Genomic DNA, 18,921 nt, shown 5'->3' on the forward strand with positions numbered 1-18,921 from the left:
GTATCAGTCTTGCTCTTTAGGCAGATTGGCATGATCAGTCTTTGGCTGTGGAAGCAAGTGCTGTGGAAAAAAATAAGGATTAAAATGCATAGCAATTTATAGCAGCTTAAGTTAGTCATTTACTGATGAGTTCTTGAAATGCTCTATACTAAATCACACACTGTAATAGAGAGGTTATGTAACAATATTTCTGCTGAACTTCAAATATACACACATATACTGCAATGTAAAAAGCATAAAGGCTTATATCGAGAGAGCTTATTCCTGTGTTTATGGAGCATATGGTGTATGTGGTGTGACAAACTAAAGACACATCCAGTGGACTGATAAATCGCTACAAAACTGAGCCTTACCAAAACAAGTCAGGTCTCGGTTTGGGCTTTACTCTGTGTGGGATGTGCTCACACACACACAGAGAGAGAGAGAGACAACAAAAGAAAGCAAGACAGACTGTGGAAAGATAAGATGTACAAAGTCACCAGTACAACAGCAGCAATGCCCAAAATTAGTAAGAGCTCTATCAGCCCCCATCACTTTTCTCTCTACCCTTCTCTTTCAATGCAAACATGGCCATTTTAGCTGTAATTATGGTAATTTAACTTTTAATTATGGCTGTGTTGATGTATCAACAGTGACTTTCTCTGAGCCAGACTCATGTTATGGTCTCATGACTGAGTTGTGCTGTCCTTTGTTGAGATTAATGGTGACGACATCACATAACACTGCAGACTTAACCCCTGAGATCGCATTTGGACAGACACGTATGAAAAACAAAAAAGCTGAACTGTATTAAAAGAATCAGCTTTTTTGATGAATAGCTCGGTAACTCTAATGCTTTGTAAAAACCTGCAGCTTTGACTTGTCTGTGTCAGTTTAGCATGTCTGGATTTATCCCAGCTTGGGTCAAAATTCTGGAGCGTGTCCCTGAACACTTCATAGATTGTCAAAGGAAATGAGAAAGCCTGGGCTTGGATTCAAAGGCTTTTTCTTCCAAAAGCCACTCCAGTGCTAGCTGTAGCTGGATGCCAGTATCATTGTTCCGTTAATACAAACACTTGTCTCAGTGTTTTTCTGACTCTCAAAGCCAACATTTTTGCCACGTAGTAAAATGTATTTTGCCGTTATTGAACTTTGCAATTTCACCATAATTCTATAATTCTGTACCAGATTCTACCTCTTAAGGAAGCCGAGATCCTTTAATGTGTGCAGCAAAATGATGTCAGTCATCTGTGACAAGTGCAGTGCACTTTGCTGTGCTCTGCTGGGGGAGTTGGTTACCAAACACACTGAATAAACTGATTAGAAAGGCTGGCTCTGTGATTGGCTCCACACACATTTGAAGCTGTGGTGGAGAGGAGGTCACTGAACAAGCTGTTATCCATCAATCCAATCCAATCCTGAGCACCTTCTCTAACAGACCGGTTCAGCTCCACTGCCACAAGGACAGATACAGGAAAGCTCTCATAACACAAGCAATAACTTTTTTGATGCTGATATATTCTTTAATTTTTTTTTCACATTTTATTCCTATTTACAATTCATGTTTGTATCCCTTTATTCTATTATTATTGTTATTATTATTAGGGAAATAACCTGGATTTAAACCAAGAAAGATCTACCAAAGATCAGCTGCTGACAGATAGAAGATCTACTGGAGAATGTTATTTTAAAACAACGAGCATTTATAGTATGTGTGGAACAAAGTAAACAGTTCTGCATTTTTGTCAGGACTGGAGAGCAAACCCACATTTATTAACATATATAAACATTTTTGGGATGGGGTGCATGTGAGTGCGTGCATACTCTTTTACTACAGCAATGTATGTAATGTTAGTAGAAAATGTCCTGTTTTCAGACATCTCCTTCAACAAATGTGTCTAATGTGAAAGAATAATATTATTTTGTTTAGAGATGTTTAGTGAAACAAAGTGACAGAGTGATCGTTATTGCTCCATCTTTATGGTGGACCACAACAGCCACACATACGTCCTTCTGTGTCTGTTCGGCACTGTCGATTCTTCCTGTGCATTTCCAGTTACTTTTTCAGACTTATGAATTTATCAGCAAAAGAATAACAATCATCACCTCATATAAGGAAAGATTAACGTTTTTTCTATCCGATGGCACCGCATATGAAACAGTGGGACACGAGCACATTTTAATTAACACATAATGCAGCACACACAAGCACAAATGCTGGCAACGACGATGGGTCACTTATGTAGGTTATGTTCTAGGCTCTACAAAGGTTCCCTGCAGAATAACTCACAACAGAAATGTTGGCCTACAGTCAGGAGACGCCCAGAGAAATGTGGCACTTCAATAAAATATAAGATTAAAAGCAAATGATCTAAATCTGAGAATTACCATAAATATAAATAAATACACATGGCATTTAAAACAAATGCTTCATTTTATTTTAATAATATTTTTGGTGTTTCTTCTTGGATTTTTTTTTATTATAGCAGCTTGAGTCCTCTGTACATCTAGAGTATTATCTGCTAAAGGCCACTTTTATCCCGAGGGCCAACTTGACCTGAATCTCTCACAGCCAGGCTATCTGCCTCTGTTGTGCTCATTCTGATTGTCAGCCCTCACCGTTTCACCTTTTTGTTCCCTCTTTTGTCCCATCCTGTTTCTGGCTCGCTTCAAAGTGTGTGATGCTGTGTTGTGGTGTAGATTTGCAGTCCGGTCAGACAAAGCAGTTAATTGTAAATCAATGAAAGGACAATCAACTGTGTGCTGTCTGTTAGTCTCCTTCAAACACACAGCTGGCTCTGAATGAGTTTAAAAGCTTCACGCAGCCCTGCCTCTCTCTGGCCATTTTCAAGTACACTGTGGCTTTTTATCCAAAAAGGGGGTAGCACTCCACAGATAACAGTAAATCAATGGGTCCGCTAGCAGCCCCATCTTCAACACAGATGGGAAAAGCTGAACATCTTCAAATAGCCAGTCAGGCGCTGAGTGAGCGCAAGAATAAATCAATCAATCAATCACTGACAAGCCATTAATCCCTGTGCCGGCTTTCAGTCAGCTACATTAAAGAAGTAGAAGGAAAAGGGGGTGCTGAAGAAAATGTACAGAAGACAGTAAAAGAAGCCACAGAGATAAAGATCTGACAGACCTGTCAGATAAAGAAAAGCAAAGCCTGCTGGCCAGCCTAAAAAAAATCTATACTTTTCTCTTCTGTTTTTTTCCAGCTTGAAAAATTAAGCCTTATTTAACAGAGTCAGCAGAACAATTACCTTCTCAGAGGTCAGAATGAACAACTTTAACTGCCATTTGCAGTTTTTGTAATTTTTCAGCCAACATTACAAGGTTTTATTAATGAACTCAAACAGTGTTTTTTGCTAAAGAATACGTGAGTCCTAACAAATATACTGACAAAAATGTTGCTGCTGTTATAAGATTAGACAATATAGTCTGATAAATCTATGGTTCTAAGAGTTGCATATATACCATACCAGCAGGTTCATATTATTCTCTATTCAAAGGTGCAAACGCGTCTTTATTACACCAGGTTTCTGACCTGTGTGTCTCACACACACAGACACTCTATTTTGGTGTAAGCAGGGTATCCCAGTCTTTAGTTCCACCTCTCCAGCACCATCTACTGTCTCAGATGAGTAAAAGCAGATGAAGATTAAAAACAAAGATAAAATGAGAACGCAAAGAACCAAGAGGCAGATAGAGAAATGTACAAGAAAAGATAGTACTTTAACTAAAATCATGCAAGTCTCTGTAGTGTTAAAGGTCACACGTTTTACTTTCTCCTTGTTACAGATAAGATTCACTGCGGTTTGACACTTGCACATAAGCAGGATATGCTATTTTCATCTGGTATATGTAATCTGAAGCATCAGATCTCTGCTATATCGGCACTGTGATTATTGCAATATCACTGTGTCTCCCTACCTGCTTTTTAACTGCCAATAAACTATTTAAGTCTCTCTTCTTACAAAATACTCAAACTACTCATTTAGTTTGTAAAATAAATCAAACCAATTTACCATTATGACTAATGTAATCATGATGTTAGATTAAACCATGTCACTAGAGGTCACTGCCGTTCTCAAAGTAAGGTGGTCACACTTGTGCGTTTAGTCAACAGCTTATTTCTGCCTTGAGCACTGTGTGAAACAGTTCACAGCTTACTGGGACTTCTAACAATGCTTCAGAAGACCAACAGCCAAGTCTGGGATTTTAATTGGAACCACACAACTGCACGCTTTTATGAGTTTCCTTTTAACCATCGTTGGGCATGGTCGTAACAGTGTGGGTTTCAGGTTCTGTGACATGTACGAGTTTCTGTAACGTTTGTGAGTGGCTTAAAAAAGGCAACATGTCCAACAAAATCGATTCTCTCAGCCATCTTTAGCACTCCCTGAATGAAGCATGGGAGCATAAAATTCAAAGTTCAGTCATTTACATCGTGAAAAGGTCTACATATAGAAGGCAGTACAGAAGATTCTGCTGAATGTCCTGCTATGACCTTGATCTTAAGTATTCAGAGGAAAGTCAACTCCAGGAACTTGTTACATCATATTACATCATTTAGGTCACGCAGATTGTAAGCGAAGGGCTTCCAACTAAGCTCGCTCCTACACGAGCATCTTCTTTCAGTTCCTAGCAATGGGAAATAACTGAAATTCCAGACAGCTTTGTTGTAAAATTACCCTCGCTATCCTGTTGCTGTTCTGTGTTTGTGTTAAGAAACACGTGAGTGACTGTGTGGGTATGTGCATGTGCATGTGCATGTGCATGCGGGTGTGGGTGTGTGTTCTAGTGCATCAAATTACACATAGATCTCTTTAGCACAGTCCCAAAGATAGTGTCCAGAGTACAATAGAACAGAATCTATGCAACAGTCACTCAACAACATTTTGGGTGTTAAAACCTAAAACAATTGATGTAATATATTTTGATATATTTTAACAGTGGCATAAGCCGAAAAGAGGGAAGTATATAAGAATAGAAAAAGCAGAACAACTACATTTTCAGAATACCCTATGACAATATTTTTCTATCTGCAATAAAGTTTAAGTGTGATTTTTGTTTCGTTATTGCAACAGAACTACAGACGGTCTAACAACTGAAGAGAACAGAATAGAACTGTAACACAATACAGCTGTGGTCAGATGTTTACATCCACTCATCATGGGCATGAATGCCATGGTAATTCTTTTTCCACAGTAGAATGATTGTACAGCATACATCTTTAATGACTTTAAAGAAACAAGTTTGAATTCATTTTGAATTTTCTCGAATCCACACAAGGTCAAAAGCATAAACACAGACTCAAATATATACATAGACTCCCACTAATGTTTGGTTGGTGGTGCAAGTTGCACATCAACCAGATGCTTTTGCTAGGCATCAACAAGCTTCTGGCATAATTCTAGTTGGATATTTGAGCAAGTTAATTTAAATTGGTTGGTTTCCTGACAAGGACTAACCTTTTAAGAACGCTCCAAAAATGTTCAATAGGGTGGTGGTCGGGGCTTTAGGAAGGCCATTCTAAAAACTTCATGGTAGCCTGTTTTATCCACTCCAGAACCTAGCTTTGGTGTGTTTGGGCTCACTGTCCCATTGGAACAACCAAGTTTCACCCTTCTAGCTGCTGATGTGAGGCGAAGTGGACGGATTTGGAGGTGGTCCTCCTTTTTCATTATTCCATCCACTTTATGCAATGTACCAGTACCACTGACAGCAAAACAGCCACAGAGCATAATGCTACCACCACCATGCTTGACGCCTGGTAGATTGTTGTTAGGTTTGAAAGCCTCACCTTTACTCCTGTAGTACTTCTGTACCAATTTCATATTTGGAAAAAGAATTGATGAAAGAAATTATTACCATGATGAGTGTATACAAACTTCTGACTGCAACTGTAACTGCTTTCATTATGCTCTGTAGGGTAAAATCCAGTTTGCGTACAACTTAATACATCTAAACTGTGTGTCTAAAACACCAAACTAGTTTCACTAATGAAAGCCTCCCATGCAGGAAGGAGGGCAGAGTAGAGTAAAAAACATGCAACACAAAATCAACAATATTTTGTGCATTAAAACTAAAAAAATGAATTTAATAATAATAATAAATTGAGTGGAAATTAGAATATAATAGGCAGCACAGCTACTACAGTCTGCCAGCTGAATGAATGACAACATAATAAATAATAATAACAGAGGGTGAACATTTTGATGTGTCTTCATCTGTGCAGCAAACAGCTTCTCATAAAACATGACATCAAATGTGTCAAAATGCATTAACATCACTAGAGTACAAGGTCCAAAGCAAACATTTCAAACCTAAAGATTATCTTTTGTTTTGTTTTGTTTTGCACAGTGCACTTCTCCTTTGTTCTCTCTCTATATCTCTTCCTCCTTCGGCCCCTCTCTTTCTCTCCTTCATTCCTACCTCGGTCACCTTGCACCGACGTGAACCTCTCTCAGACCTTCTTGCGCCGCCGAAAAACACGAAGAAGATCATGCCTGCTGAGCTCAGTCTATGCTGAGAGAAGGAGGAGAGGGGAAGGAGGAAGCAAGGAGAAAGGGAAAGACGGGAGGAAACGAGGAGGAAGGAGAGGACAGGAGGGAGAAAAGGAGGGGAGGGGGAAGAGAGAGAGAAAAACGAGAGAGGGGTAGTGGATGTAGCTGTAGCTGTGGGCCGGGGGGTGAGCTACCTAGCCCGGGCTGCTCTGCTGAAACATCCATGGGTGGCTGTGTCGGGAGCCACCACGACTCTTCGGGCAGCTTAAACGAGAACTCGGACGGCACTGGAGGTAACTTGCGGGGCTTGTCGACGTCTTTTATTGGCCACAAGCTTGCATTTCTTTTTTTCCTTTTTTTTTTATGAAGGGGTTCCTCCAGGCTCCCTGCATGTTGTCCTGACTGGAGGTCTTCTTCCCTTCCTTTTAATATCCGAGCCAGACAGAGCCGAAGACAGACAGCAGCCCTGCCGGGTGTCTCCCTCCATGCACCTGGCCTTAAAACGGCACACGACGCCTCGTCTGCTCTCTACTTTACAAAGTGGGAAACATTGACTGTGCCAGGCTGCCTCCCTTTGTTCTTTGGTGTTGACTAAGCTAGCCGGCTAAAACGTAGCTAGTTAGCTTGCTAGCTTTCTGCATAACAAATATGGGTCACAGGCAGCAATGGCATGCAAGGGGAGCGCTCAGGCGTGATTCAGTGTGATTTCAGATTTGAATTATGCCCAGACTCTCTGCACAACTTGAAGTTACTGACAGCTCGAGTAGGGGTGCACATATGGCAGCTGCTGATCTTGTCTTATATATTTTTTTATTATTATTGATTGTTTTCGTTGTGAGCGAGGTGTCGGGCCATGCTGTGTCCTGAAAAGTGGTCGGAAGAGTGGAGGAGGTGTCAAAACTGTAGCTTTATAACTAAAAGCGAAACTTATCGTGTGAGCAAAAAGTGATATATCGCACAAAACTGCAAGGTAAAGGTTAGTTTTATTTACTGAGCAATAAATGGAGTTGCATGCAGTCCCAAAGCATAGTAGGGATGACAGCTCAAGCAGTGAGAAATTGAGTGCGACACTGTGTATGAATGCATGCTGTAGTACATATTCCCTTTATTAGATAGTTTACATTGGTGATATGGATAGGGTGCACAGTGAAAGAAGGGTGCTTTGTCAACTATAAAAGCTCTGGGTGGGGTTTAAGGGGAATTATTGCGTTTAAATGGTGTGAATCTTAAAAAAAAAAGGAAAAAGAAAGAAAGGGGGTGGGGGGGGGGGGAAGAGCCTCTTCTTGTAGTTTGAGGTGTTGTACACAACTTCCTTAGTGTTGTTTCCTGGTTTGTCTGATCTGAAAATGAGTTCTGCTCATAGCCAGTGAGTTATTTTAATTACGGAGCGGTAAATACAGTTGGTCATGGGGGGGTGGGGTGGAGACTTAACACTTAGAGATGCTGAGATAAAACTTGGTTTCCTTTATTCATTCCCTTGTTGCCTCTGCTTCTGTCTTTGCCAGTTCCTCAGGCTTCCTCCCTGACTAGATGTTGCGTATAAACAGCAGCGATATCTGTAAAATGTGGAGGATCAAGAGACGATGCAGCGTTAAACGGATGCAGACAAGCAAGCAGGAACAACACAGTTCAGTTCAACATAGGCACATTTATGTGTCACTAAATCAGATCTCGTAGGCAGGTTTACATTGCAGAAATTTCTATGTTAAATTGTTGTACATACCGGCCTACATAAATCCTTCCTGAATGACACCCAAGTAGGTTACTGTTTAAAGATATACGTGAATTATTGGCTGACAGACGATGTGGAAAGCAGGCTAATGAAGACATATGGACAGAGTCATGCAGACAAGTTCATAACATGAGAGCATATCCACAGGAATTCAGGCATGCACTGCTGGAAAATGATTACAGCTAAATGACGCACTAAAATGCTTTTATGTTCCTGATGTTACTGATTGTTTGGTACTTTTGCTAATGTTTTGTATAATAACATAAAATTGTTTAAAGAGCCTGTCCAATGAAAATTGGCGCAGTTATATTTTCCTCTAAAGATAAATCAGGAACAAAATAAGCAATTCAACTTCGTAGCTGAGCATTTCCGCCTTGGAGCTGCTTTGTACCTGTGTTGGGTCTGGCGCCCCTCTAAGAAATTATAGCTAGAGCCAAAGAAGAATCCTGACTATTGTAATATATAGTACTTAAGCTCTTAGAGAGTCTTAAGCCACTTTTAACAAAAAGAAGGAATGAGTGTCAGGCTGTCGGATCTCCATCTCTCCACATTTGCAATCAAATATAAGCATTTGACATTGTCACACTGAAGGCTCATGCTACCCCTTTACCATAACTTTTCTAATCAGGGTCCAAAATGAACAACCTTCAAATGTAGTTAGTTTCAGTTTGCCAAATAAATGTAAAACGCGTATCGAGCTCAGGGTCACGGGAGAGGTGGATCAATCGTACCCAGTGGTCAAGTTCCCAGTCTATTCCAGGACTATCACAGTTGACAGCCAGCCATTCATGCTCACATTGATACCTATGTGCAATTAAGAGTCACAAGTTAACCTAACATGCATGTTTTGGGATTGTTGGAGGAAGCTAGAAGTGAAGTTGGCCAGTGCATTTGAACCCAGAGCACTTCAGCGTTAACTGCTGTACCACTGTGCTACCAAAATAATTGTGGGTTGCTTTTTTTCCCTACTCACTTACATGCATTCTGGTTCTGAGTTTGATAAGCACACGCTCATGGTTAAACTAATGCGTGATTTAGACTTCTGTGGGAAATCTATGTGGTAACTTACGACATAACTGGAAACTCCTTTTAACCATACACCATAACCTTCCACATAACCCAACGCAGCCCACAGCAACTTGAATGGCGTGGAAGGTTGAAGCGCAGGGTTAAGAGGAGTTTCCAGTTACTACATAGAATTCCCGCAGAAGTCTAAATCACGCGTTACGTAGAGCCTACAGACACCTTTTCAGACCGTCACTTACATGTTGTAGCTGTGTACTGTCGTCAGGGGCCAGTGTCACAAACAGCCCTTTCTTGTGCTGTTCTCAATACAGATCAACAAAGTTGTAACAAAGGCCTGAAGTAAAATTAAATGTTAAAAATAACAATAAGTGTTCACTTTTCAACTAATCTATACATAGCATCTTCCACACCAATCTACGTGCTGTTGGGTCATTGGAAGACTGAAGGGGAGTACTTTTGCTTTGGTTGTGTACCCCTTTGCTCTATGTAGGTAAACAGGCACAAACGTAGTACTATAAAGCAAGCGTCGCACAGCTGCTGTCTGAGCTATTGACTCCCTCCCTGACATTTTTCTTCTGTCCTTTACCATGTAAGCAATCATTAACACTAGCCAATGAGCAGATGATTAGGACTTTATGGGCTGTGTGAAGAAGTGGATAATTGAGATAAAGAGCGTACAGTTTAAGAGGGTTAAGTTGATTAAATGGTTAAGCATCCAGGATTTTTACTTTTATGTTTGATTAGTAAGTTAATTAATTTGCAAATTTTGATGTGTGATATTATTGAAATCGGGCTTTAACTGATTCACAAGAATTTGGCTTCAGTTTTGCTCTGGGCTCTTCTTTATTCAGCATAAAGCTTTGTCACTTTACTGGTGGATTTTGTTTGTTTTGTTTTTAGTGTATTCCAGTTTTCTTACCTGGTGAGTCAAAAAGTTAATTTGATGCACAGTTTCTAACACTATTGAGCTCAATCCATAAAATATATTTCAATTATGATACATCAGCATGTATTAAACCTTGTGCAGTTCACTATTCTTCAGAATAATTTTCACATTGAGCACCTATGTATGAATTTCATTGGCACTGGGAAGTGGTTTACAGTATTTGAGAAGAGTTGAAGGTCAGCACCAGGAGAGGAACTTTAATGTATGTTTATCTGTGTTGCTATCTGTTTACTGTACTGCTACCGCATTGTTTTCCTCCTCCCTGAAATATCAAAGGCTAAACCTGTCCAACTAGGCCCCCCTTAACCTACTAAACGCTGTGTACTGTAACCTGTCTAATGAGCTTATTTCAAACGGGAAGAGTCTTTTCAGCAAGTTCAAGCAAGTATTAAAAGTAGCACGGCTAGAGGCTTGTCTTACTAAAGTCAGTTGAAGGTTGGTGTTATTCGACTGTGCCATATGATCATCAGGGTACGTGTATACCAGCAGGTGTAACTCAACACCTTGATCCATCAGCTTGCTCGCACCTCCGTGTCTGTGTTGTGTATTCAAACATACACGCTGTCCTGTGTGTCGGCCCCTTCGGCGGTGATCCAGATGGTGTTACTCACCTGCCTTCACGCTGCAGCCGGAGAGCTGTTAGATGCTAGAGCCATAACCATTTAATTGGGTTTAGTACCAATACATTTTTAGCTTCAGTTTGTCTAAATGCTTCATTTAGACCTTATACTACAGTGTAGGCCCATTTTTAATTGACAATTGAATCATACTTGTGTTTATGAGCAAAGCTGAAAGTCTTGTTTTGTTTCCAGTGAATCCTAACTTTTGTTATGCCTGCTTCCTCCTTACTCATAATCTCTACTTCTCATTTTTATCTTCTGTGGATTTCCCATCTTTTCTCATCTTGCATCCCACATCTGTCTACTTTCTCTTCCCTACATCCAAATTGCTTTTGTTTTTCTTCTTTCCTTTTCTTGGTATTTCCCCTTTACTCCTTCTTCTCTTTGTTGCTTCCTCCGTTTATTCCCATTTTGGTTCACACCTTTGATTCCTCTTTCCCTCCCTCACTTTTATGAGAGTCTTTTTCAATATTTCTGTTTGGTTCTTCAATTTTCAGCCTGCGTCAGTCTTCCTGTTTTTATTAGTTGCATTTTCTCTCTAAATCCCCCCTTTCCTCTCCCTCTCTTTGCCGCTCCCAGTGGCTCTAGGGCGTAACCAGCCCCTGAAGAGAGAGCGGCCTAAATGGAAAAGTGACTACCCGATGACTGAAGGCCAGCTGCGCAGCAAAAGAGATGAGTTCTGGGATACGGCGCCAGCTTTCGAAGGCCGGAAGGAGATCTGGGATGCGCTGCGGGCTGCGGCCAGCGCCTTTGAGAGCAATGACCACCTGCTGGCTCAGGCGATCCTTGACGGAGCCAGCATCACACTGCCACATGGTAACACACATTTCCACAGTGATGGATCTAGTTGACAAGTCATAGATTTTGTTTTATTTTCTGAAAACTAGCTGTACTGGGACACTGAAATGTCAAAGTCGAAATGTCAAAGTGAAAATCTCCCCTGCGAATACTCACGATACAGAGCTTTTACTTCATTCCACCTGTCAGCATTCACTACCACATGCAGCTACAAAATAGTAGCTCTTCAATATAAAGAGGTTAAATTTACATAGAACAGAGAAGCAAAGGGAGGCTGCTTCCCCAGGAAGTGTCTTTAGATTGCCCTCTGATGAGTTTCATAAACAGGAAGCAAACTTTGCCACATATTACTGAAGCATTTTGTTTATGTAAGTACTTTCTTTGCTGTCCATGTTAAAGTCACAGACTACAATTGACATTTTAGTGAACATGGAAGTAAATAGAGCGATTATAAAGCATCAATATAATTCAGCCTGCTATAAAAGAACCTCTTAGTGATTTTCAGTGACCACATTTTAGAGTTTAGGCTTTAGCTGCGAGGAAGTGCTGCAGAAGTAACCCATAAATAATAAATAAGGGGCATGTTCTTGCTCTGCTGAAAGGAGGAAGTAATAAGTCACCTAAGTATGCCAAAGAGTGCAAAACACAAGAGCATTCTCTTAGAACAAATCTATAAAATATATGTGGCTCAAATTCAGGAAGCCCAAATCCAAGCCGTTATAACAATCTGCTGCAGTAGGCTCTCTACGCGTGGATGTGTCATTATTTATTGTTCCCAATTCATCAAACTTCACAAAAACAATACAGTTCTGTGCAAAATCCCTCATTTCTTCATATTTTACTTGAAAAATGGGAAATAGATGCAGAGTTGTTGACACATGAAAACATACAGAGAAATACAGGGCATAAGGCAAAAACAGAGTTTGTATAATTCTACCAAGCTTGAAAGGAAGTAATATTTTTCAGCATAGCCTGAACTCTAATAAGCAAGCTTTCTTGTCATTTCTTTAAGTAGTCTTCAGGAATAGTTTCTTGACCAACATTAAAAGCCCTTCTTTAGATGTTTGCTCCCTTTTGGTCTGTTCTATGTCAACGTGATTCCACACCGTTAATAATGTTCAGAGTTCTGGGTCTCTGGTGAGGCCAATCCATGATGGATTATAGCCCATTCTGCCAGTTGCTTGGTGGAATTGGTTCCAAAGAGGGTGCTGCACCAAAAACATTCTGGTGATTGCTTTGGTCACCAGCAGATTGGAACAGTTACCTGTATTTTCTGTGGAAAACACCAATTTGGCTGCAAACACAGTCAAGCAGCAGTGAAACACTGACTGGAAACGATGGCTTCAAAGAAATGTTTGCTGCAGTGAAGAGGCAGAGCTTTTACTCTGAAGAAAGATGCTCTCCCATTTCTGGTTTCTTCTCACAGTTTCACTACTGTTTGGAGACCACAGGAAGGGACCAAAGCAGTCGCAATGAGGTTTTTGCAAGCTGGTCTGGGACATTTTTCGAATTTTTCCCTAGCGACCAGTGGTTGCTAAGTGATCACTGACCTACGTCTCGGCCTTGGGTAACTGGGGCCTTATTAACTTGATCATATAATGTCGTATAATGATTGTATAATGTGACATTAGATGGTTAGTGGTCACCTGACTGCAAAACCTGTATATGTATATTTTAAGTACCATTAAGAACCTCATGTCAGTGCCTTACAATGTCTACTTTATTCCTCTCAGTAGTTTGGCTAGGTCAGATCAGGTCCTGCTGGGCTGCAGCTGTGGATTCTCTAGACCTGACATCATTGTTTCACTCTACCAGCAGTGCAGTGCAGAGAGTAGACACAACACTTAAATATTTTCACCACTCACACATTTACATTTTCTCATTCAGTCATGCAAAGCATTGATTTCAGATTTCTTTCACCATTCTGCCCTTGTTCACCAGGACACTTTTGGTCTTCCAGTACTGCTTTGCACTTAAACTGAGCAGCATACAGGAATCAGAACTGACATTCCTAAATGTTTTCATCACATTTAATACATCACATGTTGTACAATTGGGATAGAGGGAAAGATGGATGGATTCTTAACTGGTCCCACAAGGGAAATGACTGTGTTACAGCAGCAGAATAAAGGCAAGCTTGCTTAAATCTTTTGGCTATGTGTGATTGGCTGTGAAGTCTGTTTAATAGGTTTTAAGAAACAAATTGAAGTTGCGTTTTGTTTGATGAGAAAGGGCTTATCTTGAACATCAGGCCACCATTCTAGGTCTGCAGCAAAGGAAACGCATAAGAAAGAAACAACACATTGACAAATTTAAAGCAATTTTATTATGTCCAACATCCTAGTTATCATTCTTAGAAGTTAAATATTAAGAAATTCAGAGTACAGCTGAGGCTGACGAAGCCATCATTAGTTTTACACACACATGTTGATGTGGCTAAAGAAAAGCCAGGGTATTTTTGTGACACCAGAATAAAACAATCACTGTAATCTGTAGGATTCACTTTATGGCTGTCTTTTCAGTAGCTGTTTACATTTAGTCTGCACCAGCATGGTAAAAAGAAAATGTTTGCTCACTATGGGACCAAACAGTGATCCTCAAAAATCTTTTAAAATTGCATTACCATTACCAGCTGAGACTTTGTTGGTGCCATTCAGGAAATGGATTAGTTTCTCCAAATCCCCACTCAATTCATAATGGAGACTTTTATTTTATTACAGATGCATCATCTGATGGGTTCTCCTTTCACTGTTTTTGTTTTTTTTAAGAGTTTAAGTTTTTTGTTTGTTTTTTGTTTTTGTTTTTAAGAAAAAAAAAAGGCTGAAAACAAATTTTGTGGTCATTGAAAGTTGCTCTGTGAACCATGAAATGCAATTCAAGTCTTTGTCATTATGAAAGCACAAGGAAATTATAGAGCATCTTTTCTGGAGCCATTTGCTGTCATTAGCCAGCCAACCATCCATCCATCTATCTATCCATCCATTTTGTGCTGCTTATCTGTCTTGAGGTTCCAGGGGCATGAGGTACAAAGTGCCCAGAGGCTCTCCAGCCAACTCTTTAAGCACTTATGGGGACACTGTAACTGAGTTGTTACAAAGCCATCCCAGAAACTACGTCTCTCCAACATCTTTCCTGGGTCCCTATGGTCTCTACGACAGGCCAGTACAGCAGTACAACATTCTGTATCTCATTGTACAGCTGTAGTGACAATAAAGGCATTCTATTCCATTCTATCTGCATCACTACCAGTACCACCTGAATCCATCTGTTAGTCTCCCAGTCTACTCTCCGTTCACTCTGTGATACCTAGGTCTTCCAGCTGAGTCCAGCCATGTAGGTTCTCATCCTGTCCACTTGACACACTTCTTACAAGAGTGAAAGTTGGAGGTCATCATTCAATGAAGCCAACATTGCCACATCATCTACAACAGCAGATCCTGATTCCACTAATCTCAAAACCCTTCACCCCTTGACTGTGCCTAGAAATTTTGTCCATGAAAGTTATGAATAGACTCTTTAACAAAGGGCAACCTTGGTAGAGTCCAGCTCAGGATCCAGTCTGGTTTACCGTGGGTAACACAAACCAAGCTCTTACCACACTTGGCAGGCCAAATAGCCCATAATAATGGGCTAATACCACATACTCCCAAAGCACCCCTCAATCAACATCCCAAGGGATGCGGTCACTTGATTTCTCCAAGTCCATAAAATGCATGTAGACTGGTTGTGCAAATTCCCACGCAGTTTTGAATATCCTCGTGAGGATGGAAAGATTTACAGATTCACATCACTTATATTTTCATCCTTTAAAATTCAAAACGTGTTGGGGGGGGGGGATATGCAGCACAGCAAGCACTTCAACAACATGTTTATTTGCTTTTGTCATAAGATTTATTCTTTAAAATTTGGTACAAGGCTACTTCCACCTTGCGGGTGGAATTTTGTTTGTTTTGATGAAATGCCACAACCAAAAGCATCAGTACCATCTGGAATACATTGGTATTCTGCAGCTGAAAAATAAATAGCTGTTGAAGGGAAAAAAATCAAATGGAGATCCTTTCCAGATCATATTTATACATTTTCATTGAGCCATGTTAAAACTAATATTTATCTTAGCCTTTTGTAATGCTGGCTATCACTACTTCTTCATATTGTGCCCTCTCGGTTATCCCACATAAAAGGAAATTCATCAGAGCCTAAATAAACAACTGTTTAGTTGGTGTGCTGAAATATTGGAGGTAGGATAGCTCAACTGTAGATTTATTTGCTCAAATTTATATTTATTTTATGTACCTGATAAAAGCAGAGAGCTATAAAATATTTAAACATGCTCTCCAATTATTTATGTAGACTCCTACACAATATATAATAGTGTGGTTGTGGTTGAAATAATTGCTGCACTTTCTTTTTGTAGTGGTTTTTGGTGATTGCTGCTACATAGTGAGCTACACGTGCCAGAAACCAGTCTTTTTGCCACCTTATTCCTTCACACTTACATGAACTCTGCACTTTTCTTGAAGGCAAGAGTTACTTTCATGTCCTCACCGAGGCCAAAGTTGTCGTCATCTAGAGAGTAGCGAGAACTTCTCTGGGCTTCTGCTAACTCATCTCGGTCTTGGTTACAGGAAAACTCACTGCTACTCTCGGGTGGATCGTGCTTCGGTTTAAGTCATAAAACAGCGCCAACAGCAGCAAGGTGACCTTTTTTTAAAATGTCATTTAGAAGAAACTGTGGTCAGGCGGTCTTCTCACTTTTGTGGGGAGAGTTTTTCATCTTTTTGGATGTCATCATTAACTTAATCTACTGTTTTTGTTAATCCACAATAAATATGACCTTTTAGTTTTTTGGTATGAAAAGTAGTCACATTGAATTATTTTGCAGGGTATGTATCTGTCAGGAATCCCCTTAAGGACCCTCAGGGATCCCCCTCATGGACAGAATGGCTTACATTTTTACTCGTGGACACAACCTCTTCAGTATGCTATAATTCCCACTTTCTGTCCACCAACTCTTTATTGTCAGAGTCTGAATCACAGAAATGACATAATGTTTCTTTATGTTTTAGTCCAAGATGAGACTTTCCCTTTTCTCCTGCTTCCACAGTCTGTCCCCCTACAATCTTTATTTTCTATTTGTATGACTCTCATTTCTCCATTTCATATCAATCCAGGGTATTATGAAGCATAGTTCAGGTTTTGGCTTTGTTGAATGGGAAAAAGTATGTTTTGACTTTCACTTTATTACGAATGACTAATAGATTTCTTTAAACAGAAAGTATTCCATCTCATGCACAGCAAGGTGTGTGTATATATATATATATATATATATATATATATATATATATATACATACATATTATATAACTTATTTGTTGAGACAACTAGTCCATGAAGAGTTACGAAAAGGAAAAATTAGAAATGACCCTGCTGTTCACTTTAGTGTTTTATGGCTCTGCATTGGAAGCTCCCAGTTAATCATTTACCAAGCTCTTACACTTCTGTTTATATTGTAATGTGATTTATTGACAGTGGCAATTCCTGCAAGCCATAATCTGTAGCTTTCATTTGATTTATTAACCAAATTAATATTTAGATATTTGTTATATTTTATATTATATTGAATTAATTAGTTATATTCTCCGTTCTTCCAGGAGCTCTGACCGAATGCTACGATGAATTGGGGAATCGATACCAGCTGCCAGTCTACTGCCTCTCTCCCCCCGTCAACATGATTGAGGAACGCTCCGATGAGCCCGACGGTTCAGATCCTGACTCCGGAACCGCCGACCCGTCCTTGGGCAGCGCCGGTGATCCTGGCACAGGAGGGGAATGCCAGCTTCGGCTCCGCCTCTCCACGGGTCGCGACCTCCGGCTGGCAGTCCGTTCCACGGACACAGTAGGCATAATGAAGCGGCGTCTGCAAAGTCAGGAGGGTGTGCCTGCCGCAACGCAACGCTGGTTTTTCTCAGGGCGGCCACTGACAGACAGACTGCGCTTGGACCAACTCAACATCTCAAGAGACTATGTAGTGCAGGTCATCCTCAGCCAGCGACCACCACCAGAGCCTGAAACTACGCCAGAAACATCAGGGCCAGTGGCAGCAGAAGAAGTAGCCGCACTGCCACAAGAGCCCACGCCGGAGGAGGATTGATGCTCCCAAACTGGCAGCCTGGAGCGGGGCATACCAATGATGTGATAGTATAAAAGTTGGAGGATAACAAGGGACACAAAAGAAGCTGATTTCTCTTCTCTTCTCTTCTCTTCTCTTCTCTTCTCTTCTCTTCTCTTCTCTTCTCTTCTCTTCTCTTCTCAGACATTTTTTGCTGAGGACTTTGTTTGGGCTGATATTAGCCATCTGCTGGAGCATAAGGACTCTTGGATTGAGAAAAGACTAATCCTTTTGGTTTTTACACATTGAAATTTTGACCTTTTTTGAAGTCTTTTTAACTGTTCCTATGGAAACCAAACCGCAAAAAGAGAACTTTGTCAGATGGCTAAAATGGGTTTTCTTAGCAACACTGATATTTGAATGTTTCTGTGTTTCAGTTTCCATTCAAGTCCTGCTCTTTGGCAAAGCTGGTTCAGCACAGAGAATTCTTCGTATAAGGCGACAGGGTTACGCGTGTACTTTCACAGCATATGTTTTCAATTCAGACATTTCAAAAAGACACTTAACAGTACTGAGAGTTATTCAGAAATTCTTCATTTAAATACATGAAAGTAAATCAGTCAAGAATGCTTGCGTCAGGGGATAAAGTCAGTATACAAACAGCCATAAAGGAAGTTTGGTGTAGTTGGTTAGCAAGCAGATGTGTTCTCCCTCTTGAGGCTGCACTCAGAGGACATGACTGGATGTTTTACCAAGCTGCTGCTGCTGGATCATATTCTTTATTTCACTCTGCTTCACTGAACAATCAGATTAATCATGTTATAAGTAGTCAGCCTGTGCGTGAGAGTGCGTGTGAAGAAGTGCGTGTGTGCGTGCGCAGATGTTCATATATGATCAGGACACAACCACCACTCATTCATGTGGCGAAAAGGATGGACATCAGAAACACAGTTGCATATTTTGATTAAAGACAGAATGTTTTTAATGAAAACTGGTCATTGTTTGTTTTCTTCGATCTCTCTTTCAGAATTTCATATTTCGATGAAGACTTCGGACATACTGGACTGATATGTCACAATACTTAAACTTGCAACAACTGGGATTGCCTTTTAATGCTAGTTTATGACTTGCTTAGTTTTTCCACTTCTTGCGTTTTAATTAAGGTGATTTCCTCACTCATTTTCTTTGCTTAATACATT

At 40.3% G+C, this 18,921-nt stretch overlaps 1 protein-coding gene across 1 annotated transcript; it reads left to right on the forward strand.

Moving 5' to 3' along the window:
• The first annotated feature begins 6,340 nt into the window (after positions 1-6,340).
• Positions 6,341-18,713, forward strand: ubtd2 (ubiquitin domain containing 2). Its single transcript, XM_063486083.1, has 3 exons — positions 6,341-6,784; positions 11,395-11,631; positions 17,265-18,713. The coding sequence occupies exons 1-3, from the start codon at positions 6,511-6,513 to the stop codon at positions 17,762-17,764; spliced, it is 1,011 nt and encodes a 336-aa protein (XP_063342153.1). The 5' UTR covers positions 6,341-6,510; the 3' UTR covers positions 17,765-18,713.
• Positions 18,714-18,921: the final 208 nt, after the last annotated feature.

Source organism: Pelmatolapia mariae, linkage group LG10_11 (assembly GCF_036321145.2).
Source record: "Pelmatolapia mariae isolate MD_Pm_ZW linkage group LG10_11, Pm_UMD_F_2, whole genome shotgun sequence".
Taxonomy (NCBI): domain Eukaryota; kingdom Metazoa; phylum Chordata; class Actinopteri; order Cichliformes; family Cichlidae; genus Pelmatolapia; species Pelmatolapia mariae.